General features: G+C 44.7%; 3 protein-coding genes across 5 annotated transcripts in view; all 3 read right to left on the bottom strand.

The window, feature by feature from the left end:
• The window catches only part of LOC126521980 (uncharacterized), a 36,808-nt gene extending 30,071 nt beyond the window's left edge, over positions 1 to 6,737 (bottom strand). Inside the window, exons 1-4 of one of the 3 annotated variants that reach the window (XM_055066203.2) lie at positions 5,691 to 6,737; positions 5,519 to 5,632; positions 4,721 to 4,991; positions 1,851 to 1,915 (exon numbers count right to left, since the gene is read on the bottom strand). In XM_055066203.2, the coding sequence (XP_054922178.1) occupies positions 1,851 to 1,915; positions 4,721 to 4,991; positions 5,519 to 5,632; positions 5,691 to 6,512 (1,272 nt within the window). In that variant the 5' untranslated portion in view covers positions 6,513 to 6,737. The remainder of the gene's footprint in view (positions 1 to 1,850; positions 1,916 to 4,720; positions 4,992 to 5,518; positions 5,633 to 5,690) is intronic. The other 2 variants (XM_055066202.2, XM_055066204.1) reach the window with 2 other exon arrangements.
• An 8,076-nt stretch (positions 6,738 to 14,813) lies between these two features.
• On the bottom strand, positions 14,814 to 20,276 carry Snx3 (sorting nexin 3). Its single transcript, XM_050170767.3, has 4 exons — positions 19,863 to 20,276; positions 19,697 to 19,792; positions 19,409 to 19,533; positions 14,814 to 15,016 (listed from the first exon to the last, which is right to left on the bottom strand). Exons 1-4 carry the CDS (start codon positions 20,034 to 20,036, stop codon positions 14,911 to 14,913), a joined length of 501 nt encoding a protein of 166 aa, XP_050026724.1. The 5' UTR covers positions 20,037 to 20,276; the 3' UTR covers positions 14,814 to 14,910.
• A 5,281-nt stretch (positions 20,277 to 25,557) lies between these two features.
• Positions 25,558 to 27,791, bottom strand: IntS11 (integrator complex subunit 11). Its single transcript, XM_050170740.2, has one exon. It carries the CDS (start codon positions 27,559 to 27,561, stop codon positions 25,798 to 25,800), a length of 1,764 nt encoding a protein of 587 aa, XP_050026697.1. The 5' UTR covers positions 27,562 to 27,791; the 3' UTR covers positions 25,558 to 25,797.
• Positions 27,792 to 27,928: the final 137 nt, after the last annotated feature.

The raw sequence follows: 27,928 nt of genomic DNA, 5'->3' as shown, positions 1-27,928 counted from the left end.
TGGCCACTGAGTGGGGGATTTGACTTTCCTACTTTTAAAATGGAACTACTGTTTAAAGGAACACTAAAGTGAAAAATGATTTCTTCTGCATCAGTAAATTACCGTTCTACAACACCAAAAACACCACTCTTACAACGATAAGACGTTTGGTAAGCCAGAAAAAGCACAAGAACGAAATACGGGTGGCGACGCCTACTTATGTTCCCGCACCTGGGGGCTGTGACGTCTTGAATTTTGATGGCATCTTCTAGGGCCTACTAATTATATATAGCGGTACGGATTGACTACATTGTGTTCTAAAGGAAGCAAATATTAAACATGGCAAGTTTCGGGAACCTTTATTCAGCCAACGCGGCCCAAATGAGAAAACATACCTTGGAATCCCTGACGTCACGCTGACGTACCGGCGCGAAATTCAAATACTGATACTTGGACCTTCATTTTCTCATCCAATAATCAAACTATTTTTTGTGAAATGACTGCCTGCAGGGTTCTCAAACAATGCTTGATTAATCTAAACTGATTTATTGTTTCGCTTTAGTGTCCCTTTATGTGGGTACGGTTTAACGAGGTTTTAATGTATTAGATAAAAGTTAGTGGTACAGTATAGACAAAAATTATGTTTCACTCAAATCTGCATGACAAATGGAGAAGGAAACAATTTTAACAAGTGTTGCATTAGCATACCTTTATTTTGTTAGGTGCATCAACTTCATTTTAATATTGCGGAAAATCTGCACACATGCTACAATGTTTGACGTAGTAGTTCTGCGGAAACCCGCAAGGTGGAGAGAAGTAATTAATTCGTCCCGGACCAGGACGAATTTTTCTTCAACTCTGAGGCTTTTCTTTCGAGGAACCCGTATGGGTTTCCTTTGTAGCAATTGCTACGAACGGGTGGATGTCTGATTTTCCCTTTATTAATGCTACAATGTTTCATCATCTCATGCAAATGATACAAGCCTACAAACTGTAGGAAGAATTTGCACAAAACTGCTACGAGGCAACCTCTCTGCTTTCTATGCAATGCAAATGCCATTAACTTTTATTTTAATAACAGCGTGGTCCACAGTTAAAAGAAACATCTAGATGTTAATAAAGCCAACATATATAAAACACTTGTTTTATTGTGAAAAAAATATGGGTGATAAGACGCATTTGGTTGACATCTATGCATTTAAAATATGCCATCGGCATGGCTCCATGCCATATTTCAGCTGTTGTTGGTAGCCAAATACAAACTGGGTGTTCGCTTCAAAAGCGCAACATACTGTACATCAGTGCAAGCCTGTTGCAAGAGTGCTTTCTCAGTGCAGTGCTTTCTCAAACTTCTCTCACTTCCAAGCATATGGACACACTGTATACACTATATAGCAGTACATATACAAAAAAATAGTACTAAATCAGAGTGGACAGGCACATTGTACTCTTTGGAAACTTCTGCATTTACGTAGAAAACTGTTGCTTAGTTTTAAAGAAACAGAAGGTTAAACTGCAATAGTGAAAAGATCAGCTAGTTGGCCCTGCTCAATAAATATAATGTTAGAGGATAAAGACCTAGACAAATGAAGGAAGGACAACAGGACACATGCTAGATCTGTTTCTTTTCACTTGGTCATGTCTTTTTCTTTTCTTCTACTAACACAATGCTTAAGGATCATCCACACCAGTGACTCGCAAAGATCATGCGACAAAGTTGGTAGCAAACCAGTCACAAGTGGTCGCTTTGGTCAAAAAGCGACTGTTTGGGTCAGTCACACAACTGAAGTCACAAAGTTGCTGAGTGGCTTTGAAGCTTTTGACGAAAACTGCACATCTTCCACTCTAGTAAACACAGTAACGCTGCTTACCTCTATGGGCAGCGACCGAGCCTGTGTGTTGGAGCCGTCCTGTTTGAATACCATGGGCAGCCCATCTGCAGCAGCACAAGGGAAGAGGCAATGCAAAAAGTGCTGAATGGCAAGTGCAGTGTTGATACAGATGTGTTAGAAAAAAAAAAGAAAAAAAAGGAAACATACAATAAAAGCTACCAGTTTAAGATAAGCTTGCTGCAAACTAGGTAATCGTCCTGCGTTTACGGCTCATAAGGTCCACTGCAAATTTGAATCACTGGAAGACTGACATCTACAGTGGAAGGGAACTGGTGTAAACAAAGGAAAATATTTAGTGCTACAGTGCCGACATGTTTCTAAACGACAAAAGTTCTGAATCTCCTTTTAAAATTCGTTACATTACATTCACAGCTTCATATGCAAACATTTCCTTTTCTGTACAGTAAATTTCTCATAAGGAAACCAACAACCAACTTTTAAGGTACAACCTCCCCTCCCCTTTTCTGTTGACAGGAAGCTCATCAGCCACGGTGCTCACAAACCCAGTAGTTATATGGAACACACCACAGAAAATTTTGGGAAGAAATTTCAGTCGGCGATCATGTTTATGTAGTCTTAGGCTGGAAACAGTGATAACATAGCACTATAGCGATAGTATGCTAGCATAAGAAAATGGCGCAATGAAGTGCTGCTCTAGTCTTATATTCTTCATTAAAGGGACACTGAAGAGAAAAATAATTTCACCTGCAGGTAAGTTACCCTTCCACAACACCAAGAATGCCACTCTAACCGCAAGAAGTGGTTTCGTAAGCCAGAAAATGCGCAAGAAGGAAAGAGTGGCAACGCCTTGTTGAAGTTCCCGCACCACCTCACCATGACATCATAAATTTTGATGGCGACTGATAGGGCCTATTTAAAGTTTTTCGGTAAAACCAGACTCCATTATGTTCTAAAAGAGCCAATGCTTGAACATGGCACGCTCAGGAAGCTTTAACAGAGCCAACCATGCCCAAATACAAAAATTGCACTTCGAAATCCGTGACATCACACTGACTTAATTGCGCTGAGGTTTCAGCAAGAAATTCAAAAAAGGGAAACTGGACTTCACTTTCTCTTGTAATAATCAACCTGTTATCGCAAAAATAGTTTTCAAAGAATACTTCATCACTCTAAAATTATTTGATGTTTCTCTTTAGTGTCCCTTTAGGGCAATAATCATGTGCCTTCAGAACAACTGAATTATTTGTGCAACACATACACACTTTTCTCCAGCCTCTCAAAGTTAGTCTCATCCTTTTACTATCCAGGTCTTCAAAAACTAACTAGTACTTCGACATGTGCTTCTGCGCAGTTCCTCTTTTGGTAGTACCAATGATCCTTTGCAGCATGGCGAATTCATGCAGTTTAAAGCATACAGGGAGGCCAGTGCAAATTTGCATGCGTACAAAAGCATTTACACTTGCCACTGCTGTTCTGTCGTTGCACTCACTGACATGCAGGAAGATCCACTTTTCAACATGAAAATTACACTGTAATGCACACTGAAGAGTACATGTGCCGGTCACCATAGCAAGTACTGTCATATGTAACTGTACATTATCTTTCGCATTTCAGCATAGACGATAAGGCAGGTTGCGACATTAATTTTGAGTAGGACTGGCCATCTCTCCCTTGCATAATAAAATGTTTACAGAAGCTCATGCTTCTTTGCCTGAAAACGCTTAGTCAAACAAGGAGGATGCCACTAACACTTGTGGTTTAAGGGAAACTTGAAACTGTGGTGACATTTTTTGCTGCTGCTTGAACTATTTGCAAGGCAGTAAGCAGGATGTTCAGTTGTGATGCTGTCATAGACGAAAGTACTACGGAATGCTTCCTAAAACAGCAGGCTACATTTGAAAAAATGTTTCCATACAGAGAAAGCCTGCTACAATCTGAGTCTTCGTGCCATCCGTACGACAGCCTTTAAGTTTCACTCACAAATTTTCACTCATCTTTGTGACAAGATAGAAGGCAATGACGCAGCAAAGTGAAGTTTAATGTTGTCCTTGACTGGTAGTATATTATCAAACCCTCCCATATATTTGACGTAGCAGTTCTGCGGAAACCCGCAAGGTGGAGAGAAGTGATTAATAAAGGGAAAATCAGATGTCCCGGACCAGGACAAATTTTTCTCCAACTCTGAGGCTTTTCGTTCGAGGAATCCGTATGGGTTTCCTTTGTAGCAATTGCTACGAATGGGTGGATGTCTGATTTTCCCTTTATTAATTCCTCCCATATATAGACAGCTGGGGATGCTTGTTGTTCTAAGTGGAGTGTCAGAATTGGCATGATTGAACAAGTATTGTGCTAGTGCTTAGAGGTGTACGGCCCCTAGAACAGTTGCCAAAACTTTTAAGAGTGGTATGCAACAACGTGCATTAATGCTGTCTGGTGGAAGACGCAAGATCAATACACTTTCTTTCTGAGCAACCAGCATTATTGGCCCTAGGCTGCTGCTAGTAGTGTTGCACTTTATGCAGTAAAAACAGCTGCTGTGGTAAGCAATACAGTAGGCAATCGCACACCTCGGTTTTGCATCTAACGTCGCTAAGGCAAGCCTGGAAGGGAGTGGCGTGGCTAATAGATGCAGGGAAAGCTAACATCACAGCAAGAGGTGCGTGTAGCAGTGACTAGCCTACCTGGAAACACATTTTCAAAACCAAGCCATCTTGTACCAGCACAAAAGCCTGCCACAAATGGCCCGCATTTGCTCTTGTGCACACCACTCCCTAGTTTTAGACAGAAGTACCCGGGGCTCTACATAATCATTGAACAACCGCACAATAAACACTAGCATGATTTTGGTGGAAATTATTGTAGGACGATATGTAACCACAACTTCACACCTGTCCGTACTGTATGACCCAAGGCCTGGATGCGCGCAACTTCCTGTATGAAGCTGTAGACATCTTCTGGGAGGTTTTTGCCCAGCTCGTCTCGGGGCTGTGGCTGTGACTGGAGGGGCTGGCCACTAGGCAGAGTGTAGGCAGGGACACGAGTACCATCCCGGAAGGAGACACGCACATTCTGACGTGCCTCCTTTGCTCGCATGAAGGCCTCCAAGCAGGGCACTGAACAAAGGATTCCCTTGGGACCAGCACTTGCCACCTGCACGGGCTGCAAACCAACATCAGTAGGGAAAGTTGAAGCGAGCTGGTGTAAATTGATCTTGTGAAACACTGAGCAAAGGGAGACTAGAACAAAAAAAAAAGCAATCAATTGTCTTGTGGCCTTTTCTTTGTGATTTTCCTCTCCCTTTGTGCCGAATCTCACACGACCAATGCAGTTATAAAGTTTTGCAAACTGAAAAACTGCATGTGTCCAATGCCCATAGGTTCAATGACCCCTGCCATAAGCTCTTCACAAAAGAGCAGTGTAAGTGCAAAAATAAAAATCAAGAATGAGTTGCCACTAAGCTCCTTGTGTTTACAAACTTCTTACTGACTGACCAAAGACGCACTGACCATAATATGTGCATCACAATAGACCATTTTAAATAGCAGCGATAAATATTTGCACGTCGGTCCAATCATATTCCAGCCACACTAATATGCACACTTATGTGACAGTCAGTAACCTTTTAGTAGGGTACGCTCTGATTCGGGATAGCGTTAGTAAGAAGTATCTGCTGCGCAGAAACATACCGTGAGGCACTGTGCACATAGCTTGTATGCGCAGCCGGGCTCCTTGCGGGCGCTCTCCAGGGACGGGCGGCTGCGCCGCGCCAGTTCGTAGAAGCGCCCCTTCTCCGGTAGCACCTGGAAGGCAGTAGAGAAGTTCGCGGCCGATTCGAATGCTACGTCCGTGAAGTCTTACCTGTGTGCAGAAGTTGGGGTAGACGCGACTGAGGCCGGCGTCCTTGGAGATGTCATACATCATGAGCGCCAGCATGGTATTGTTGAGGGGAAACATGTGGAACCAGAAGCGCGACGTTTTGGTGATGCCGTCGTGCGGCCGCTGGAAAAGCGCGGGACAGGCCACGTTCAACTTGCTCAGGTAAAGTTGAAACGTCCGCACTGGGCACAGCGGGTTCTCTGGGTCGTCAGGCACCGAAGCTCCACCTGCTATTTTCCACTGCAGCCGTCGGCGCCCGTCGGCCGGCGACTTGAGTAGCGCGAAAGAGTCCTTGCGCATAGCGTGCTGGTTCTCGATGCCATCCGAGCCAAGGTGGATCATGAGATCGAACCAGACCTTCTGTTGTAGTCCGCGCGGGGTGTTTATCACGCGCCAAAAATACTGTCCAATCTTCGTCAAGTCTTCGGCTGTGATGACCACGGCGTCCGCTGCCTGGCCCATTCTGCTCGCTCCTCCCGCGTTCGCTGCCCCCGATGCAGAAGGAGCCGCCAGTGGCGCGAACGCTGGGTCGCGGCCCAGATCGAAATCACCGCCGTACAGTGACCGTAAGTAATTGTTGAGGCCAACCTGAAATCGTCGCAGTGAGCGTGCGCTATGCAGCGGGCCCTGCCTGGCACGAGATGAATCGACGTACTCCCGGGCCAAGCCGGCCAGTGCGAGCTTGTCGAGGTGTCGCAGGCTGGCCGAGCCCTTCTTGGCGCAGAAATCTCGGAATCCTAATAATCCGTGGGTGCGAAGCAACCTCTCCTCGTCCGGCGCCTCGGCAGCGGCGCTACACTGCATGGCATCGGTGCGGCGGCATCAGCCCGCGCGACAACCACACGGGCCAAACAACGACGCTTCTTCGCTTTGTCTTGCGCACCCACACCATTGGGCAGCCCTTCGCTGTGGGCCACCCAGTAGACACACTCATTCGCTTTGTCGAACTGTCTTTGTTATGGTTTTGCATTTGACGGGCGCTGATGATGATAGCACTTGTCAACTTGAGCCATTCGCGCACCGTTGACTCGCGCAGCCAAGGTTACATAACTCGTGCTCTACAGTGAATGTTAAACGACATTTAGCAGTTATTCTTTCCGTACTTCTGTATTTGATACAGCACGTACTGTACGTTCTTTTGATGCTTGCCGTTCACTTGCAGCTGCTTGGGCATGGCTACACTGGTACGCGCGGGACAATTCGAATAATATGACTCCAGTACTTTTTCTCAAGAGGTGCAGTGCATTTTTTCATGCAATTTAAATGACGTTTATAAAGCTCTATACCCTAGAAAAAATAGTGAAAAGCCTCCGAGCGCCGTGAACAATTTATTATAATAAATTCTTGCACCTGCTTTTGGTTTCGTTTCTAGGTGGGTTTTGAGCCGCGACGTAACGATACAGTATGTGGGCATAAGTGGGGGCAGAACATTGCGACTTTTCGACACTCGCTCCTGCTCACTCTGTCGCCTCGTATGCTAACGGATTCGGAGCGACTGTCAAAACGTCGCAACGTCCTGTTCCTAAGTGACCACAAATGGTGTCGTGACGTCAGAACAAAGTATCTTTGTCGAAAAAGTATTAAATTGTTTACGGCGCTCTAAGGCGTGCCTATTTTATCTAGGATTTAGAGCTCTATGAACCTCAATAAACGTGAAAAAGACAATTCCACGTTGGAACTATTGCGTCAGTGCCACGCTTAATCTGCCGACCTTCACTCCATTTTGGTTAGGCAACTGTGCAAACCGATAAAATCATAGTTTCCTGTAATTATTGTATGAAACTATGGATAAAGTAAAGCGTCAAGTGGTAATGGCTGTTTGGCTCTGAATTTTACAGCGAAGCTGTCTACGACTAGAATCTGAAAATAAAATGTGCACCCCCCCCCCCCCTGTTGATAAAAACAAATCATCATGTGGATCAATGATAGTGCAGACCACAACTTGGTGCAGACCATAAAGTTTCATACAGTAAATATTATAGGAAACTCTATAGTGCAGACAGGTCTAATCTCAATGTCACATACCCTAATGTCCATACCCTGTGAGCTCAGGGACCTGTAACACGCCCTTGAACTACCTTTACATATGTTTTTGAAAAAAAATTGGAGGACGCTTAAGCTTCGCCTTCAATAATGGAACGCGATAGCGTTATCGCACCCCGTTCCCACCGCCCACTCATTCGCTCGGCATGCTAGCTCTTGACGAGACGAAGGGGAGAAGCGGTCGAGTGGCGCGCCACCTGTCGGGGCAGCGCCGTACATAGCGAGGAGGGGGTCTTCTGTGTTTGCCGCAAGATGGCTCTGTGTGTGCGCCAAGCGCAAAAGAAATGTAGCGGAAACGTACTTCGCTACTCGTTTAACTGCAACTTCTGTAATTTACATGCTCATAATTACCGATATACACCGCAGTATAACTTTCTACGGCACGCTTCTAAGGCAACACCGCATTCACTAGAGGCGCTTTTGTCGCACTTTGAACCGTCAAACTCATGGCTGAGTGAACCAGTGTGTTGTGATAAAAACGATGTAGGCTAGTCACTTTGTCCAAAGCACTTAGCCAATCAGGAGGATCACTCTGTGTGCAGAAAAATTCGCTTATATATAGCACACTTTCAATGAAGTATTCATGTGCTGGGGCCTGAACAATGCGCTCATGTCTAATATCCATACGCATTCACTACACGCTATGCATGCACAGAAGCATTAACAGATCGACAGGCGCTCCCTATGGTTCCGCACATGGCTGAGTGGCAGCGTCTCTGTCTCACACTCCGGAGACCCTGGTTCAATTCCCACCCAGCCCATCTTGCAAGTTGTTTTTATTTATGAATTGCCTTCCGGGATTTTTCGCCAACGCCGCTGACTTTTCTGCGACACGAGCTCCCTAACGCTGTCGCGTTAAAAGGTTTTGTACAACTTTTCAGAAAGGACTGTTAAAAATTCTCGGCGCTAACTGCGCTAGTGCTTCCTTGCGCGTTCGTTGCCGTCGTCTTCCACAGCTGGCTCTGTAGTCGCTCATCATTCCAACGTAGAGAGAGAGGGCTATAACGAAGGCAGGGATGTTAACTAGTCCAGCCTACCCTAGACTGGGGGGAAGGGAGAAGGGGAAGAGATGTGCACAGACAGTCATTAAGTCAAAGCCGCTCATGCAAACCAGATGTTCTCAGAAAGCACAAAAGTGTGCGCACTGCCTTGTGAGCCGATGATCAGCGGGGGGACGGTGCTCTAGTACGCTGTTCACTCGGAGGACGATCATCTAGTTTTCTCAATGTGTTGGACAAAGATTGTCTTTGTGCTTCAAATTGAGGACAGTGGCACATTAAGTAGTAAAGGTTCTCTTCGCATCCACATGCATCACATATACTACAGGACTATCAGCCATTCCAATTAGTGCTGAGTAAGCTTTCGTGAAGGCAACTCTCAGCCACAACCGACACAGAAGAGACGCGTCACGTCGGTGCAGTCCAGCCAGAGGTCTGAGTTGGCAATGAAAGGTTTAGTCTGAGCAGTCTGGGGTGCCTTGTATGTGCGGTATTGCACTCGGCTAAGGAGAGTGTGTGTGCTAGAATGCAAAGTTGTCTTGCAGTGTTGATCCCTGAGAGAGGAATGGGTACGCAGCGGTCTTCTTTGTTAGACGTCCGAGCTGCCTTATCTGCATCATCATTTCCAATGATACCTCAGTGACCTGGTATCCTTTTTCTCTCAAGTGGTGGACAACTTCCACGATTTCGCACTTGAGCTGATCGCGAGTTCTATGTCGGAGAAACGACCGCACACATTGCAAGGCCAGCCTTGAATCGTAGAAGACTGCCCATTTTCAAGAATTTTCAACATTTATCACATGAAGTGCGCCGTGGAGAGCCGCGAGCTCTGCAGCTATAGATGCAGTGATATGGGAAGTCTTGAACTGCTGGGTCTAATGTCTAATGTCGTAGTAATGGGGAGGCTGCATGCACGGCAGCATGAGCTTAAGGGGGTATGAGCCATTCATTGTTGTAGGTGAACGACACATTTAATAGCAGAGGTGATACGCGAATGTGTGTGTGTACCTATATTGCCACGGTAACCACAGATTAGGACAAAAAATGTGTTCGTACGTTTGTTCAATATTATGGGTCACCCCTGTGTTGTGCGCTAAACAGCTTCGTGGCCCATCCACCTGCACAGAGTGGAATGGCACTGAATTTTTATTTAGGTTACATGTTCGGTCTTCAGGACTTTTGTAAAACAAACCAAATTAAAAAAAAAAAAAAATGAGCTGTCAATTGCAGAATTCACATACATACAAAAGATACTGCCACTTCAACAGTGAAGCAAGAAAAGTTGTTATATCTCAGTTCATATGACCTGAAATTCATTTGCATAATTGCCATATGCATATATAATGTTGTTATTGAATTGAAAGCAATTGAATTTTTTCTCTGGAATATTTCTCTTTTTCTTTATGTTTATGAGGAACTAAGTAAACATTGTGAGACTAAGTGTCAGTCACCAATGCTTTCTTTTAAATGCATCAAACTTTATTTCTCAGTTCAGCAGTTATACCGTAATGGGAACATTTCTGCATTTTACAAGTGAGGGTTTCAGCTCCTCCAAAACACCTGAGCTGCCCCTTTTTTTCAATATTAGGTCGTTGCATCCAAGTGAAATGGCCAACAAGAATGGAGTGCAAGTTGGGGCTACCACCATTGTTATTATGTGTCCCACATATACTAGCGCCAAAATATAAAAAATATGCAAGTACCACATAGGGTACCATAGTTCACTGTAACATAGCTGGACAGAACCAAGCTAATGTTGTTTGTTGTCACTTGGAGCAAGTCAGGATGTTTCTTGCATTTTGCCTACTTACATAATTATTTATTATTAATTAATCAACTGCACAAATATTACATTGAGAGCAAAAGCGTCAATAAAAAAGTTGTAGGTTGTGATATAATCCCAGTCCAGCTTTCTGTTGCTCAAAATGTGCTCCACAAAAGTTTTTTCCAAGCCTGAAAGAGAGCCTGCGAAACACGAAAAAGCAAACATTATCTTGGTTCTATCCAGCTATATGGCCACTTGCATATTTTTTAAATTATGGTACAAGTTATGTCACCCAGTAATAGATGTGTCTTTTCCTTCAGTGAAGTACGAGACTGGGCTAGTTAGTGTTCCATCTTGTTACAGAGTGCAAAACAAGACAAAGAACAGAAAAAACGGGAGACAAAGACTTTCCTTCTTTCAATGCTTCACCAGCCAAGATATTGGTAGTAAATCCGGAAAGAATACCGCAATCATTCAAACATCATGTCCAATTAGTTAAAAGAAAGAAAGAAATCGGCAAATACAGTAGGATGGCCTCCAAAGGATTCATGCGTCCCTTGATATTTTATCTGAATGCCTGTAGAATCATATCATGTTCTCAGATGACATCAGGGCCTGCATTGTGGACACTGCACTGCTAGTGAATTCAGCCGTGTTGTCTATTTTGCGCAGGGAAAAGCACAGCTCTCCTCTCGAGCCAGTCAAAGATGTCTCCCAACTCAGATTACTCAGAAATTAAGATAAGTCTGCCGAAAGTTATGCCTCCTGAAAATAGTGTTAAGCAACAGGACCACTTCATGCAACATGAAGAAACTTATTTGGGTTATTTTAATGCACCCTATGGCCGCGAAAATGTCTAGCAGAGTGGAGGGCTGAAAACATATGACCAAGTGTTTCACTCTGGATGTTTTTTTTTATCACAATCTACTCTGTGCGAAATGCCACCTAAATAACAAATAAATTAGTTTAGGTAAGGAGAGCATTCAAACATGGCATGGAGCTTCTCAAGATCTTCTTTCACACTCGCCTGTTTAAACTGCTCTAGTAGACTTCTCAGGTCCAATCCTCACATCATAGTGTGACACAAGCTACAGTGAGTCCACCAGTCCCTAGACCTTCGCATTCCACATCGTTAACTTTAGGACTCTGGGTGAAGATATGGCAACACGAACCCGTTTACTTTGTCAAGAGAGTTCAACATCTGGTGCATCCATGTTTGTGACTTAGAAATATCAGCACAACCATTGCTGTTGCTATTTTGTTTTGTAAGGCTGCAACTTCTGACAAGAAAAAAAAAATCATCAAGAAGCAAGGGGTTGGGTGCGCGTCTTTTATGCATTTATTCAGAAATACAATGTGAAAACAAAATAATGTGGTGATACACCAACACAAACTTTGCACGAATGAATTTAGCGAAAATATTTACATAAAATGTTTGGTACACTTTGAAAATCCCCAAGCTGCTGTTCTAAATTATTTATTGGTAACGCATATTGCTAACCTAGAAGCAACACACTATACAGTCTAGATGACAACAAAATACATGATGCTTCAAGTAAAGTTCGGGCTCCTTTCTCGCGCTTTCCGCTGGACACGCTGTGCCATCTGGCGGCTAAGCAGTTACAAATAAATGCATTTGCAACATTTCAGTTGTCTGCCGTTTAAACACCTGACAGAGCACTTTTGATGCAACTTATGTGCCTATTTAGGGAGAACTGGCAAATGACATGCCAGTACAGCAGTTGAACTAGCAAACCAGGCACAGGGAGGAAAAGAGAACCCTGTGCTGGTGGAAAACCAACCATGCGACAACTCTATCATGCCAGGTTTTCTTCCATTCACTCTACCCTTTTCCCATAGAGGTTTGACATATTACGCCAGTTTTCTAAGCTTTGCCTTTTCATTTTGTTGCTCCAGTCTCAGCTTATTGTACCAGGATCTTCCTCAATCATGTCTTGCAGTGGGTGACCGCACTTTCTCCTGGCACTTGAATTATCTTCATTGCCAACTTTTCGACACTGTCATCTTATTTTGTCACTGTGTGGCCAAACGATACTCCATTTTGAGCCTCAGCTGCAATGCCATTCACTTTCAGCAAGCTTCAAGAATGGTTGTTCAGGACTTGAGTTTACCGAGTTTCCCCACATGCCCATCTCAGCATCTTACTTCCGGGCACTTGAATTTCTTGATAAGTGCAGGTAGAACAATTTGTTGTCCGAGTTGACCAGGCTTAAATAGGGACGAAGGACAATATGAAGGAACAGAGTTCAGAGCAGTTTTAACAGTCATTAATCTGACAGTTAGAAAAATTGAATTCTGGGGTTTTACACGCGAAAAACCATGATTTGATCAAGAGGCCTGTCGTAGTGAGGGACTCCAGATTAATTCTGACCATCTAGGGTTCTCTAATGTGCACCCAATGCATGGTACACATGCATTTTTGCATTTCACCCCCTGAGGCTTACACTCTTAAGCAAAATTACGCCCTTTGGGTTGTATCTCGCCACACAACAATAATCGCTATCTGCCTTGTCCGCACTTCCTTCCTTTCTTCCTTTAACGAAGTCACGAAGGGTATGCGCGTTATCAGCATGACAGAGCATTCTCGACAGGAAAGTAGCGAGCGCAGCATTATTATAAAAGGAAACGCAAGCAATACAGATGACGATTATTGTTTTTTGGCAGGATACGACCCAAAGGGTGTAATTTTGCTTAAGAGTGTAAGCCTCAGGGGGTGAAATGCAAAAATGCACGTGTGAATTCTCATTTTCTTACATATCTTTTATATTGTTTCCTCTATGAGAAAAGCAGTAGCCGTCACTATTATAAGGTGACTACGTCTCCTTTATTTTCATTTCAAGAAAAAAAAAAGCAAACTTCTCTCACGGCTCGCATACCTAAAATTAGTACATCATACTAAACGTTTTTCTAGCTGCACCAAATTTATAAGAACAGCCTGCGGCAGATAGCACAATTCTGACCCTTGAGCTAAATTACTCGACAAGATGGACGTTACTGCTTCGAGAAATTGAAATGCCTAATTGAATCATTAACATATTTCCACTAATTAAGTTATTTTACAGCACACATTACGATTTATTGATTGTAGCCAATGAGTTTACACGGCGCACACACTTGGCATGAATTCTGGGTCCTACACTTTCGACATATTGAAAGCTTCTGATGAAGTACACTGGTGTTCGTCACTTTCCTGCTTCAATGCATGAATCTGCATGTTCCTTAAAAAGTAGGCGGAATGATAGTGCATTTTTACTGCTAGCATAACGGTGCACATATTGAAACCGGTGCTATCTTCAATATTCATCCCAACAACTAAATTACATCCTGGGGTTTTGCATCCCAAAACGATGATACGATTATGAGGGATGCCGTGGCGAGGGACTCGGGATTAATTTTGACAACCAGAGGTTCTTTAACGTGCCCCCAATGCATGGGACATGGGCACTTTTGCATTTCACCGCCATCTAAATGCTGCCGTGTCTGGGGTTTGATCCCGCAGCCTTGTGCTTAGCAATGCAACACCACAACCACTAAGCTACCGTGGCAGGTAATATTGATTCCAAGCTGATATGCCGTGCAAACTCACTAGCTGCAATTCGTACACTGCAATACGTGCAGTAAACTAATTAATAAATAACTTACCAACACTTTGTTAGTCAACTCTATAAATGACTGCTTGTGGAAGCAACATCCACCTCATCGAGTAATATAGTGCATGTTTTAGAATTATGCTATCTGCCACAGGCAATATTTAAATATTTGGTCTAGCTGAATGAAGAAAACCTATGTAGTATATGAAGGAAAGATACGGGTCATGTAATTTGATGCAACACTTGGCCTCGTACTCTTGTGTTCCAAAATACGTCGCAACTGTTACATGGGAGTTGTTGCGGATGCGAACCTATTTACCACGTAATAAGCGAAGTGACAAGTTTCCAAGACCAGCAGGCACTGCACGTCACTGGCGCTTGTGACCAAAATGCAGTGTGTTGCACACATGAAGCGTGAAGGTGCGCAAACAATATGTAGGCCTTACATCCACAAGTAGTAGTTGTGGGTATGTGAAGTTATTCCGTAGAAAGCATTGCAGATAAAAGAATACTACATATGTATGAAACACATACTGCACATTAAGCAGTTTCCTTGCCCAGCCCAAGCTCTTGGGTTTGACCGAACGGCGCGGCTGTCGCTTCTCCGATCTCCGAGAGGATGCACAGAGGGGAGCAGATGGCAAACAGCTACAGTATTAGGTGGGCATCAAAATAATGAGACCGCAAGTCAAAGAGAAAAGGCCAGCTTTATTACATAACATACATATACTCATTATATATATATATATTTATAAAGACGTGTCAAACAGTCTCAGCAGTCAGCCTCACGTGTTCCGAATCTTGCCGGGAACGTAGTTGCGGTCAATCACTGGTTCCTGCAGAAACATGTGCAGGCAGCGCTCATTCTGAGCTAGTGGATGTCCAGCCACCCTGCATACAACCATCAAGAAACATCAGCAATTGCCCGACATCTTGTGACTGAAATGGCAATGACGCTGGCTAGGCGTGCTCTGATGAAAGGCTGTTGCGAATGCAGTTTTGGTTTCGAATCTGATTGCATCACGCAGGTAATTTTCATACCAATTTTCTGTTATAAAAAGGTCCGTGTTGAATAAAGTTAATCATTCATTGTGAGCTATCATTTCGCCTGAAGATCTTCCTATCGCAGGTCAAAAATGATGTTTTCAGCGGGAAATTATGCATGCTGAATGCGTACACTGTCCCCTAATACAGCCAAGAAAAACACTGCCACTATTGCAGTCAAGCGTGTGCATGCTGACCAATCAAGTTCAAATTATCCAGTGAAAGCCAATTTCAGGATCGACATAACGAAACTGAGCTAGTAGAAATGTATGGGTGCTGGCCGGGACCTTCAGTCACGATAGCATTTCCCAAAAAATTTCATTTACCGGGGCTGAATTACCGAAAGTCTGCAGTAACAGTTTATTAAGGGGCACCGAACACATTATTAGCTATTTAGTTGCAAAGAAAAGCACAAACTTCTGCTTGTTGCATTAATGCAGACGGATCTTAGTTGTAAAACGCAGATTTTCTCAATGCTACAGGAGACATCCATCTGTAGAGCTGCATTTTCAGCAGTTGTCAGCGCATGCATGGAAATGTTTCGAAGAACCCCAACAGCCTTACAAACTAAAAGAACTGGCACAAGTTCACAAAAATCTACAGATTACTAAAGACATGGTACAAATGCAGGAAATGAGAAACATGATATAACTTCTCTCTGCAGAGTCAGGTGAGGAGAGGTAATTTTTTTTCATGCCCTTGTTTTTTTTTACGTGCTGACATGCCAGGCAGGTGCGCTTGTCATTTCTGATTAACTTGAATAGTGTTTGGTTACTAATGAAGTAGCTTGACTGATGTTTGCACTTCTGGCTGGTGCCCAACCTTACAAAGCTGAGTGGAAGCTAACACAGATGAACTGACAACAGGTTCATGGTGTGTAGGTGGAGCACTAACCTCTTCTAAATCCCACCATTGAGTCATGAATTCATTCACGGGTTTTAACATTCCAAAGAAACAGGTGTTTTGAATGACTAGTATATTAAGCTACCCGGAGTTCTTTAACATGCCTCCAAATTTCAGTACATGAGTGTGCTCGCATTCTGCCACCACAGGAATGTCGCACAAACATAATTCTGAAAATTATCAACCATGGTAAACCATGTTTGACACCATAGATGGGACAGTAGGCAATATGCCTGCAAACTAGTCTGTGTGACAAGCTATGTATTTAAATGATCGCTATCTCTTTGAGCATTCCCGGTGAAAGAGGAAATGCTCTGATGCAAAATGTCAATCATCCCATCAAAACTTTGGTCCATGACAGCAATCAGTCACGCCTCAATCATGCCTGTCCAACTAAACTTTTGTCAAGCCCGTCACTGTACCTGGCAAGCACTGTCATCATGATCAGGTGATTAAAAGTACATCAATAGCCATATGTCTAACATGACCTGCATTGAAGCAGCCATGAACGAGCATTATGCCCAGAAGTTTGCTAACTAAGTGGCTGCCACACTGCCACTAGACAACAGCTACGAAATGTTGCGAACTTCAAGCAACATAACAAAAGCACCAATGATAAAAAATGTGTTGCAATGATGCTACGTCCGATTTCACAAAGGTGCGTTAGTGGTTTTCTAACCAATTTCATACTGCAAAATGCAGAACAATCACCAAGAATAGAAGACTACGAGCAATACTTGTTAATTTTGTTTATTCTTATTTTGTTTTTTTTTGACAGGGAGGAAAGCCATATACGAGTGCCACACAGTACATTTTTATCTCGATTGGCTACTTTGTGCAAGCTGCGAAAGGGAACTAAACGCTGTCGAGAAATTCAATCCTGATCAGCCTCGATCGAGAGTGAAAATGCACTGTGCGACACCAGTATTACTCTGCTGAGGAATACTGCAGTAGGTGCACATTGCAAAGTGAACCTGTCATTGCCAGTCAGTATGCCAATGCTGCAATAAGTGTCATGTTTAATGCTTCTGTTCTTACAGCTATTGTACCCTATAACCAAATTAGTGGAACTTACTGTTATAGCATGGTGTAAATATTCATGAATTAAATAGACACCAAAGAAGCATATTAAAAGGACACTGAAACGATTTTGTTGATATTGTACAAGCATACCAAGTCATTTCTGATCATTAGTAGGCAGGTCCTTCTCATCTTAAGTGGCACATTTAAGTGCTTCATATAAGCGTGCAAGCGTGCAACCGGAATACCGGACACGCTCGGTGCTGCAACAGAATGCTTTCAACGTGTGCCACTTGGATAGCTCTCGCTGGGGATCGACAGCCAGGCAGCTAGTAGCATGGTTGGAGAGCCTTTACGCGCTGGCTCCAAGAGACTGGAAGCAGACCTAACGATGTCACATGATGCAGAGCCAGTGAAGGTGGAACTTAGCCCAAATCGCTCAGCGAACGAGTTGAGGAGAAAAATCAAAGCTAAGGAGAAGGGTAGCTTGTAATCGTCCGTAGCTCTCTTAATATGAGACTTCACTTAAATCGTGGTGCTAATGCCTACAAAATTTCTCCGAACAGTCTCAGGGACCCTTCATGATAAGTTAGATAGGTTGTTCGTCTAGAAGTACATCATCGTTTTTAGTATGCCAATATATACTGTATCAGCATAGAAAATTGACACCACTCGAAAGGTTCCACCGCAGCTCCTCAATTTCCACTTCCCATGGTAGAACAGACAAGTTGACGCAATATCCACGTGACCTCCCTCAGCACCGCTCTGTGGATCAGCCAGTGCTCGCAATATACGAGGTACCATAGTTCACAACAAGTGGCGCTACTCCGATCTTTTCATTGCAGGACCTGCAGAGTGCGAATGGAGACCACGGAGCATCTTATACTTCAATGTGCAGACTTTTTCCAACGCTGATAGATAGCACGACTTTTCCTCTGGCACTCAGCTTTGCACCTGCAAAGCCGAGAGCCTGTTGCCATACTGACTATGAAAGCCTGGCTCCAATTCTGGTGGCAGGCGATACAGCGGTAAAAATGTGGACTGTGAGTGGGAGCGGCTGACGCGATGACTCCAAGCACCAACCCTTCCTTTTGCGTAGTGTCTCCTGCTAACTTTCCCGTTTCTTTTTCTCTCTAATAGCGTTGTTTTTTCTTTGTTTCATTTCCTTTTTCTTCAATCGCTCGGCTTGGCTGCACGCTTTGTAATCACCCAATTCAAAGGGAACAGCCACATAAGCATCATTTGTCATTTTCTCGCTTACAAAGCACTGTTCTCGCTATGAATAAAGAATTTGTTGTTACACAAGCCTAACCTTAAAATCTAGCTAGACAATAGTTCTCTTTAATGTCCCTTTAAACGGAAGTACACCATAATGCAAGGTATAGCTTACAGAACAATGATAGTGAGGAAGATATGCAATGGACAATTTGCAAGATTTTATGTTGAAACAATCTCTCTTAACTAAGAACTTTCATATATTTTCGGAAACAAAAGGAGGAACGCAATAACTGGACCCAGTTTCTTAATGGCTAGTGGTTCTTGCCTGTTTCGAGGACCGCACAAAGAAAGGGTGATGCCAAGTAAACTTTTTCTATGGCAAAACTCACTCTTGGTTTTACAAGAGAAACATGAACAACTATGATTATAGCTGTGATATAGACCAGCACATTTGTATTTTTACTTGCTTCCAGACTGTTGCACATGAAGTAAATATGTAGTCTATAGACTATTTGGTTAGAATAAAGCTTTGCAAGAAGGCCGACTTGAATCTTGCAAATCGTCCACTGATCGCTGCTAGCGGAGAAGTTACATCACTGCTAAAAAGTTGCGAGTGTTTTTTTTAACATGTGACGCACAAAGCTGATGGTTGTTTCTGAAATAAACAGAGTAATCAAACTGCAAGGTGGCGACGACGTTATAGTACTAAGTTCTTCAGCACAGCATAGAAAGTAGGCCACACTGATAAGGCTTTGGTATCGCCATACACACAAGAGGCTGCTAAACACACGGGCACAAGGGCCACATAGTATATCTCATTAATAAATGCTAGCAACACGCCAGCTCTAAATAAGAACTACAGTGCCAAGTTTAAAGTAGGGCATAAACTGCCCTTATAGGCAGCATTTTAAGGCATTTCACGATTTCTTAAATGATTTTGCTGTGTTTAGGGTGCTACCGAAACCAATTACGTACTGGACACACAAACGCCACCGCGTTGACGCTTTCGATGTGGTATCTGCGAGTGATAAAACGTGGGGGGCGGGAATCGCCTGCCATTCGAGAGCGCTCAGTGAAAAAGAAATCCGCTCTGCTCACTTGTTGATGAATAGCTCGAGCCCCTTCTTGCGCTCCTCAATGAACTCCTCGTCAAAGATTCCTTCGTCGCTCCGAAAGGGCAGCTGCCGCTTCCACGCCTTGCCCGGCAGCGGAGGTACCACGATCTGCGCACAGCATAGCATCAATGCGACAGCCACAACGGAACTGCGTTTCCCACTCTCGACAGGCATGCGAGACAAGGGAAAACTGCATTCTTCAACTCGTCACTGAACGACCGGTGTGGGCCTGGTGACCCACGGGGCCAGTGGTCGCAATCGGCCTTCGCACCTTGCTGTCGCGCTCCAACTCGCTCCTCAGCCACTCGAAGTCGCTGTAGCGTCGCCGCACGGTCGATTCCTTGTTCTTGAAGACGGGAAGGTTGGTCTGTAAACGAGAACGACAATGTTGAGGCAGCCGACGTGAGGCCTAATCACCGTGGGGCGTTTCTGCTCACCCGCATGCGGACTTCGTAGTCGGTGTACCGCTTTCTGGCAACGCCGTGCGTCATCGGGTTACCGACGTCAATCTCCAGGTAGTTGGCCGGCGGGGCGTACGCATCGTCGAGGGTCTGCTTCTTGGTCTGCAGTCGCTTTGTAGCATCCTGCGGCGGCGCTGTGTCAGTCGCCATCGCACCCACCGTGCGCGGCCTCCACTGCGAGGCAGCTGCCTACTCTGCCGTTTTCACTGGTGGTGCGCTGCTGCTGCTACCGCGAACGCTGCTAGGGCACAGGCGCACACACCACGCGTACGGTTTGCCTGACTTGCAATACACGTACCGCCCGTACGCTCTGGAAACTTCACAGATGTCGCTTCCGTAGCGTGCACCACCGGGTGCCGCCACAGGCGCCTGCACCGTAGAGTTTCCTACAACCAGTGTAATTAGTGTAGAAAAATCTGTGCATTGCCCGAGCTAAATTGACACTAGGACAATGAATTGTCTACGCCATAGAGTTTCCTACAAACATGTTTGTAGGAAACTCTATGGTCTACGCCACTTACAACATGAAAAAAAAAGGGGGGGGGGGAACTATAGATTGTACTAGAGTTGAAACCCATGCAGGTGTTTTATGCGGTGTGTCACACGGCGCAAAGTGGCCATGTGAGTTACTACTCCGTTTATGTTATCTACTCATGGCTCATTCATAATTAGGCATCTTAAACAAAGGAGGTGTTGCTAAAACATCTGATAAGTCACGATTCACGCCTTGGTACGCACAGATACATCTTGTGAAGTATTTCCTGTGCCGTACAACCACCATAACCAAGGTGTTGCCATGTGTTGCCATGACTCGGCGCACTCGTTCATCTGCATCCGTCTCGTTTTCTCAACTGCTCGCAGCGCGCGTCGCTGGGGCATTTCGCCATTTCGCCTGCGTCTACCGCTTCCTTCTCGGGCTCGATCCTTCATAAACCAGCTTTGTTATTTATTTTGTCCCATTTCCCCTATGCTCATTACCACAATGTTCAGAGCATACGCCAACGTAATCTCGTCCAGTTGACGCAGTCTCCATTCTCGTCCCATTTTTCAAAGCGCCACCGCTTCGCCTCTCAGAATTTGCAAACTTGTACCTAATCGAGAGATTCATGCCAACCATTCTGGGCCTGGCTAATTTTCAATGTTCCTCCTCCTCGCCCATACCGGCCCGAGGCCCCTCTAAACACGCACCAAACCCTCTCGTACACTCCGGCACGCGCGCTCGACCTCCTTTCCACTCTCCTAGGGGTGGCAGAGGGGTTCGCGTTCCGATGCCTGCTACGGCCGCGTCGTCGCTTCGAAACAATCTGCAAGGATGTGACCGCAGTACATTGGCTACGTTTACAACCCGAAGCGAGTGGGAGTCGGAAATCGGACTGACAGATCCCTACGTGATCACGTTTCCGTGAACTCGGCTGACGGGTCTGGACAGGGAGACGATCTTTACAATTAATACATGGCACCTGAGTTCACTCTGCATATGTTCCGCCCAGTCATGGACATGAATCTTAGTATGACCTCCAAATGGATATTTTACAATAAATCAACATATCAATAGCACATTAAATGAAATAATGTGCAATTATTCATTGTTCTACAGCCACTACCCCTCCCCTCCCAACATTGCGCACCAGGTTGCTTCTTCGCTCTCCTTGGCAGGTGCTCTCCGTGTCAGGCTTTGTAGTAAAGTATACGAAAAAATAACATTTACTGCAGAAGTCAAAGGGGAAAATGATATAAAGGTCTACAGCAGCAGCTGCCAGTATCAGTGGGGCGTTAACGCCGATAGGTTAGTGGAGGCAGAGTGGGTACAGGCGGCACATACTGTAAAGATCACTTTCCGTCTGGACAATAGTGGAAAGCAGTATTGAACCGAGACATCAACGTGTTGGAATAGGGCTTTCAGTTCTTGCAGCCATTTGTAACAGCTTTATTATTTCATGGCTCTTATCGTAATAAAGAGGTTGCACTACACAGTGTTCGCCTTTGCCGTGTCCCTATACAATTCCCATTGCCTGTCCATAAAACACTGATGTCTCAGTGGTCAGCTCAACGGGCTAGCATTTACACGAACTCAACAGGCCGATTCCAGCCTGACGAGTCGACTTGACCCACTTCTGTTGAATTTGTGTAGATGTCCCGACAGTTGTGCGAGCTTGTTTTGGTCATCGTGTTCTTTATACACTGCTGTCAATCTTGTTCATATTCTAATGCCAGTGCCAGCATTCTTGTACCTCTTCAGTTCCCGTTCAGAAAAAGTAGATCAAGGTGTACATACGTTCCAAAAGGGAAACACTTTTCCACTGCTACAAATACCATTTAATTCTTCCAGTTTATACATTTTTATGAAGGCTGCAAAATAATCTTAAGCAACTATGTAGGTAGTATGCTGTTCATATCAAAACACACTGTACATATATGTACTGATGCTAGCACCACATGTGATATTCGTTGTCACCACATGTGATATTCGTTGAAATAAGGTTATTCTGAACAAGTGCATAACTATTGCAATGTTATCCTCGCTTAAGGGTCTCTGCTTCTTGTTTCAAGAATTTTTCAGCAGGCCCTGTCTCTAGCCCCAAACTATAAATTTTATTTTTGTGGGCTTAGATTGCTGAGGTAGCAGACAATTTTTTGTTCAACTTATCAGTTCAGACAACAGTTATGAATAGGGATTGAAGTTTTTGTTTTTTACTGATAAATGCTGAAAACTGCCTGGCGATTCTAATTTAAGGAGTATGGTTTAAACCGAAAACTGCCGAATTTAGGAATTCGTCATGGTTCATCAGACTTGGTCCGCACAACATGGCCGAACCCTTCCAATGGGGTACTCATGCTCGGCTGGTATAAAAGCTCCCGAGTGTGGGGGGTAAGAGTAGGGTTTCTCGACAAGCAGGTTTGTTGTTTGTCTACCTTGCCTGAATCCCACCCGAATACCAGTGACCTCGCCAACCACGTCATGACAAAGCAGATTGAATGGGAGCCTTATGCACATCTATTCCTCCCCGCTCTTATTGCGCGTATCCTCCAATGCTGGCCTAAGCATCCAGCTGTTAAACAAGTGAAGGAAATGTGGTAATGGAGTAAAAAATGATGCTTTCCGTGGAGTAGCCATCCCGAGTGCATGAACAATAACAGTGCGAGGACACCACCAAAGAGGCAATTTCAATATGCACAAGCAGACCAGCCTGTGTGCTTAAGGCAAGATTCCAGGAATTTGCAGAGGCCCAATAATTTTTCGCAGGCCAGTGTTTAGTAATTTATGAAATAAACATGCCAGATGCCCACCCCAACGCCATAAGCCGATATGCACTATGTACAGACTTGCATGCCCCTTCTACGCTCTAATGCTTCTTTGTAGTGCTACTGCAATAGGTGCATAACACAGGACTCAAAATGGTTTTTGCACATCATAAATGTGAAAGGGGCACTGCCAGCCCTCAGACTAGAATTGCTGCATGCATTTTAACAAAACAGTTGTGTAATTATTTGCCTTGCTGCCTTTATGACAACCAAGATTTCTTGTTTTGCTGGTCCCTTCCCAATATAAACACGTGAGAAATCTTCCAAAGAGCCAGAAATGTCGAAAATGTGGTACTGTAAAAAAATAGGCAGCGATAAGTGCTGAATTTAGCAAGGAGGATGAATGCCGATAAATTCCTGCCAAATTTCAAACAAATAAATGCTCAAAAATGAAATCCCTAGTTATAAACGCACAAATGCCAATTGTTATTCATCCCAAGTTTGGAAAGCTGTGAACGTGAGCCATGCATTCTTCAGTTTGAGGTGGTGGCAGCAGAATGGCCACTATCATGTTCAGTAGGTTGAAAGAGGGATTTAATTTCCATAAGTCCTTGTAAACGCTGCAGAAAATGCTTTGCAACACTGACATCACAGTTTTCCCTGTCATTCTGCGGTCATCAGTTCTGCAACTAAAATGCCTCTGTGAGGGAAGATTCGACTCGTGCTCTACCTGGGCTTTCTTCTAGCAACCTGCAGAGATGTGCAACTACTAGATGTTCCTTTTGTGAACTCCATAGCTGATAGCTAATCCTTGAAGCCTACTTCCCTTCGAACCCCGCTCCATCTTTGTAATGTGAAAGTCTAGTCTCAGATAACACATGCTCTAGTCCTCTCCCACGTGTTTGCTCCTTTTGTAATCTCATCCCGATGGAGAAAGTCCCTCCGGAGGTTTAGGTTTGGGTTCCATAACTTGGGCTGAAGCCCAGCACTGGAAGACCCCATGAAGAACTCACATCTGCTGCAGATGTTCACCATTGCTGTGTCTTTGTGCAGGGACAAACGACACGCATGTACTGAGAAGTGCCAGGATACAGATGGACCATCCTATAGATTACAGTTATTTTTAGACAATAAGCTTCACGAGCCACTAATTCAGACCCTTTAAGAATTTTGGCATACACTTATTTAAGTAAAATTTGTAACCATTGCAATCTGTGCAGAGAAAAAAAGAGGAAAAAAGCCAATCAGCTTGCTGAGAAAGCGATAACTCGACTATACAGGGGAGGTGGGGTTAGCTGCGGAAAAACACTAAAAGCAAATATGAGCATATATTTAGCTAAAAACATTTTTGTCACACCAAAAAGTCCCTAACAACCCCCCCTCCCAACTGAAACGCAATGCATGAGCAGTGGGAGATGGGAGATGGTGCTGATCAGCTCGGCGTTGGGAGATCAGTGAAAGCTGATCACCAGAGCCGAGAGTACTGCTGTTGCCGTTAGGGCCCTGGACAGAGGGCCTAACTCACTGCAGGGATCCAGCCCTCCTTGTGCACCGCCTTTCATTTCAGTCAATGGCTGCTATGCCACCATACTCCCAAAATCATTTAGTGCAACGAATCATTAGAAAAGAATAGAATCAAAGGAAATTAGTAACCACAACACTGCCCACACTACTGAATTCTGATGCAGAGGCACATGGCAGCACCAGATCGTGTTCAAGTGAACTGTACATGCTCTGGGACTGGAACATGAACCAAAACGGGCACAAATATGGAATTCACATTTACAGGATAACATCTTTCGTGGCGCAGTGTCTGGTAGTTCTCTGCACCACTACCTGCATTGACGTGCACTGTAGCATGCGCACAGATGCAAAAATGCAGTGTTACTTCTGCTTGTCAAACATAGTAATTATTGGTGTGAGCAGAGGAGTTGACAGAACAGCTGTACACTAGCTTGAAAAGGTACTTATGTGTTCGATTTTGTATGTCAAAGAATGCAAAATGGTGACTATATATATGCTAGTGCGTGTGTGTTGCACATGGTCACTCCAGCTACGGTTAACATGAATAGATTTCAATACTTTCAGACTAAAGGAAATCTTCAATGCAGCTGTGTTGTGTGGCCTGCATTACAATTAAAGCATGACATTTAGTCAACTTGCTTTGCTATCTCAAAAACATACTTGGTCAGACATAAATATACAGACTTGTTAACAATACCAGTACCTCCGGTACAGTGCTGACAGTGCCAACACTGGTCTCAATGCACAGGCACCACCAAGCAAAAGCATTAGAATATAACAAGAAATAGAAATGTTGAGCCTCTGTCTATGCTAGAATACAAAGGCAATATTGCTCAGCAGGTGAGGAAGTCAGTGCTTTCAATAGGATTCGTATATTTTAAATAACAAGAGGCAGTGGGACCCCTTGCCACTCAGGTATGGTTTTTATTTTTTAATCTGCAAGTATTAGCAGCATAAGAAAAGAAAAGCAAAATGAGTAACAGCAATCACTCGCACTCCAATGCATGGTCACTGATAAAATAAATAGTATACACAACTAAAGGTCAACAAATACAGAATCTGGTATTCAAATTGGTCTCCTTCACAGGAACAATAACCAGATTCACACTCAGCCACTGCACCGAGTTTCTCTTCATATGGGACCTCACATTGTAGCCATCTCCTGAACCAGACTGAGGAGATGGCTTCCCAGGTCTTCATCCTGGAGAGTCCATGACACGCATATTGCTCTACTCGCTGCATCATCTTCCTGGCCACCAACTTTGACCAGTGCTGAGGCAACAGCGATAGAGCCATCAGGCAGCAGCTGCACACCTGGTAATCGATCTCTGAGCCGCGTATACAGTGCATCAGCCAATGCAGCTCTTGGGGAGGCCACAGTAGTGGTAAATCGTATCTGGTGGCTCGTCAAACCTAGTTCCTGCATGGCTTGCCTTGAGTCCAGCAGCCGCACCCCACGATCGTGCATCACAAGAGCCCCATGGATAAGCTTGGGTCGCTTGCTGTCCGAGCCTAGGGCATGCTTGAGTAATGGCACTGCTACATCAACGGGCACTGTGTCGGGTGTGTCAATAACCACAGTCTCGCCATTAGCTGGCATGGAGCAGTCAATAGAAAACTCTTGTCGGATCTTCTTGCGCAGGAAGTCCATCTTTCCTGCTTCACCATGGACCAGCAACACATTGGCTGGCTCGCACTGCTGGATGAGTTGCATAATGCCCTTAGCATCAGCATGTGCACTAAAGGACATGTACTGCACAGACATCTTAACCTCAACCACCTGCCGATTGTCCAGCTCTACCTTGCGTGCCCCACTGAGAATCTTGTGGCCCACAGTGCCTGCCACACAATATCCTGGCATGATGACCATATTTCCCTCAAAGGGAGCCCACTTTTTAAATATTTGCAGCGAGAGCCCAGCATGCAACATCCCAGGGGTGGCAAACACTACCATGGGCCCTGGGTTGTCAATGAAGGCTCGATCAAAGGGCTTAATGTGCTTGAAATCGAACATGTTTCGCTGCACAAAGGTCTTGCGGATCTTCTGGTTTGTCCATGTGATAAACATCTTGTAGTAGTTGGTAGCCTTTTCAGTAAGCCCAACGGCGAAGTAGATCGGAACGCGAAGGTTCATTCGGTCCCAGTAAGTTTCAAGCAAAATGCAAAGTTCTTGGGCCCGACCTAAGGCAAACACAGGTATCAGCACCTTACCGCCTTTATCAATGCAGTCGTGTACTTTGGTCAAAAAGTCGCGCTCACGGCAACGCTTCGAGTCGCGGATAGTGGTGGCGTATGTTGACTCGGTGATGAGCAGGTCTGGCCGGCATTTATCCAACCAAGCTGCACCAAGATGTCTGTCGGGCGTCATGTTGTAATCGCCGGTGTAGACCACCGACTGAGAGCCTACTCGAATCCGGAACATCGCAGCTCCTAATACGTGTCCAGCGTAGTACGCTTTTATCTCCAGCTCATCGTCTACCTGAACTGCCTGATGTAGGTTTACAGCAACCACCTTACGCATGCAGTCGCGGATCATAGCGGACGTGAAGAAGTTGGTCTCGCCTTTGCGGTCGACGGTGATCTTACGGAAGTCTTCGAGCAAGATCGGACAGATGGCTTTAGTCGGGTGTGTCATGTAAACGGGACCCGAATAACCCACCATTTCGGTCATGTACGGCAGGGCACCGCAATGGTCCAGGTGGAAGTGGCTGATTATGACACAATCTAGATGCTCGTTGAGGGGACCCTCTTGAGTGATGTAAGTGAAATCTGGGAACCGTCGCTCATCGTTGAAGCCCATGTGCATGCCGCAGTCCAACATTACGTTTTTGCCACCAATGCTGAGCAGAATGCAACTGCGCCCCACGTCCTGGCCAGCGCCTAGCGGAGTCACACTGATTTGAGGCATCTTCACCGGCGTTGCACGCTAGCTTAAGTATTTACACTTGTTTGACGGCGTACGACGGTGCTACGTGTATCCACACGAGGGATGAGCTAGCATTTAAATTGCCTTTCAACGAGCGCGTTCGTCAGGTTCGCGTTGTACCGCATTTGCAAGAACCATGCGTCCTAGAATACATACTGTATACCAACTGTATACATACTACGCGTTAACACACAGAACATACAACGCTACATACTACATTCTCAATGAATGGATGGATGTTATGTACGTTCCCTTTGCAACGGGCCGGTGGGTTGCGCCACCAACCACTATAGCTGCACTCTAGTGGTGAGATCGTAGAATAAAGCATAGAGTTTCCTACAAAAATTAC

Source organism: Dermacentor andersoni, chromosome 6 (assembly GCF_023375885.2).
Source record: "Dermacentor andersoni chromosome 6, qqDerAnde1_hic_scaffold, whole genome shotgun sequence".
NCBI classification, from domain to species: Eukaryota; Metazoa; Arthropoda; class Arachnida; order Ixodida; family Ixodidae; genus Dermacentor; species Dermacentor andersoni.
Note: the sequence above shows the minus strand (reverse complement) of the source record. Positions and strands in the feature narration are given on the sequence as shown.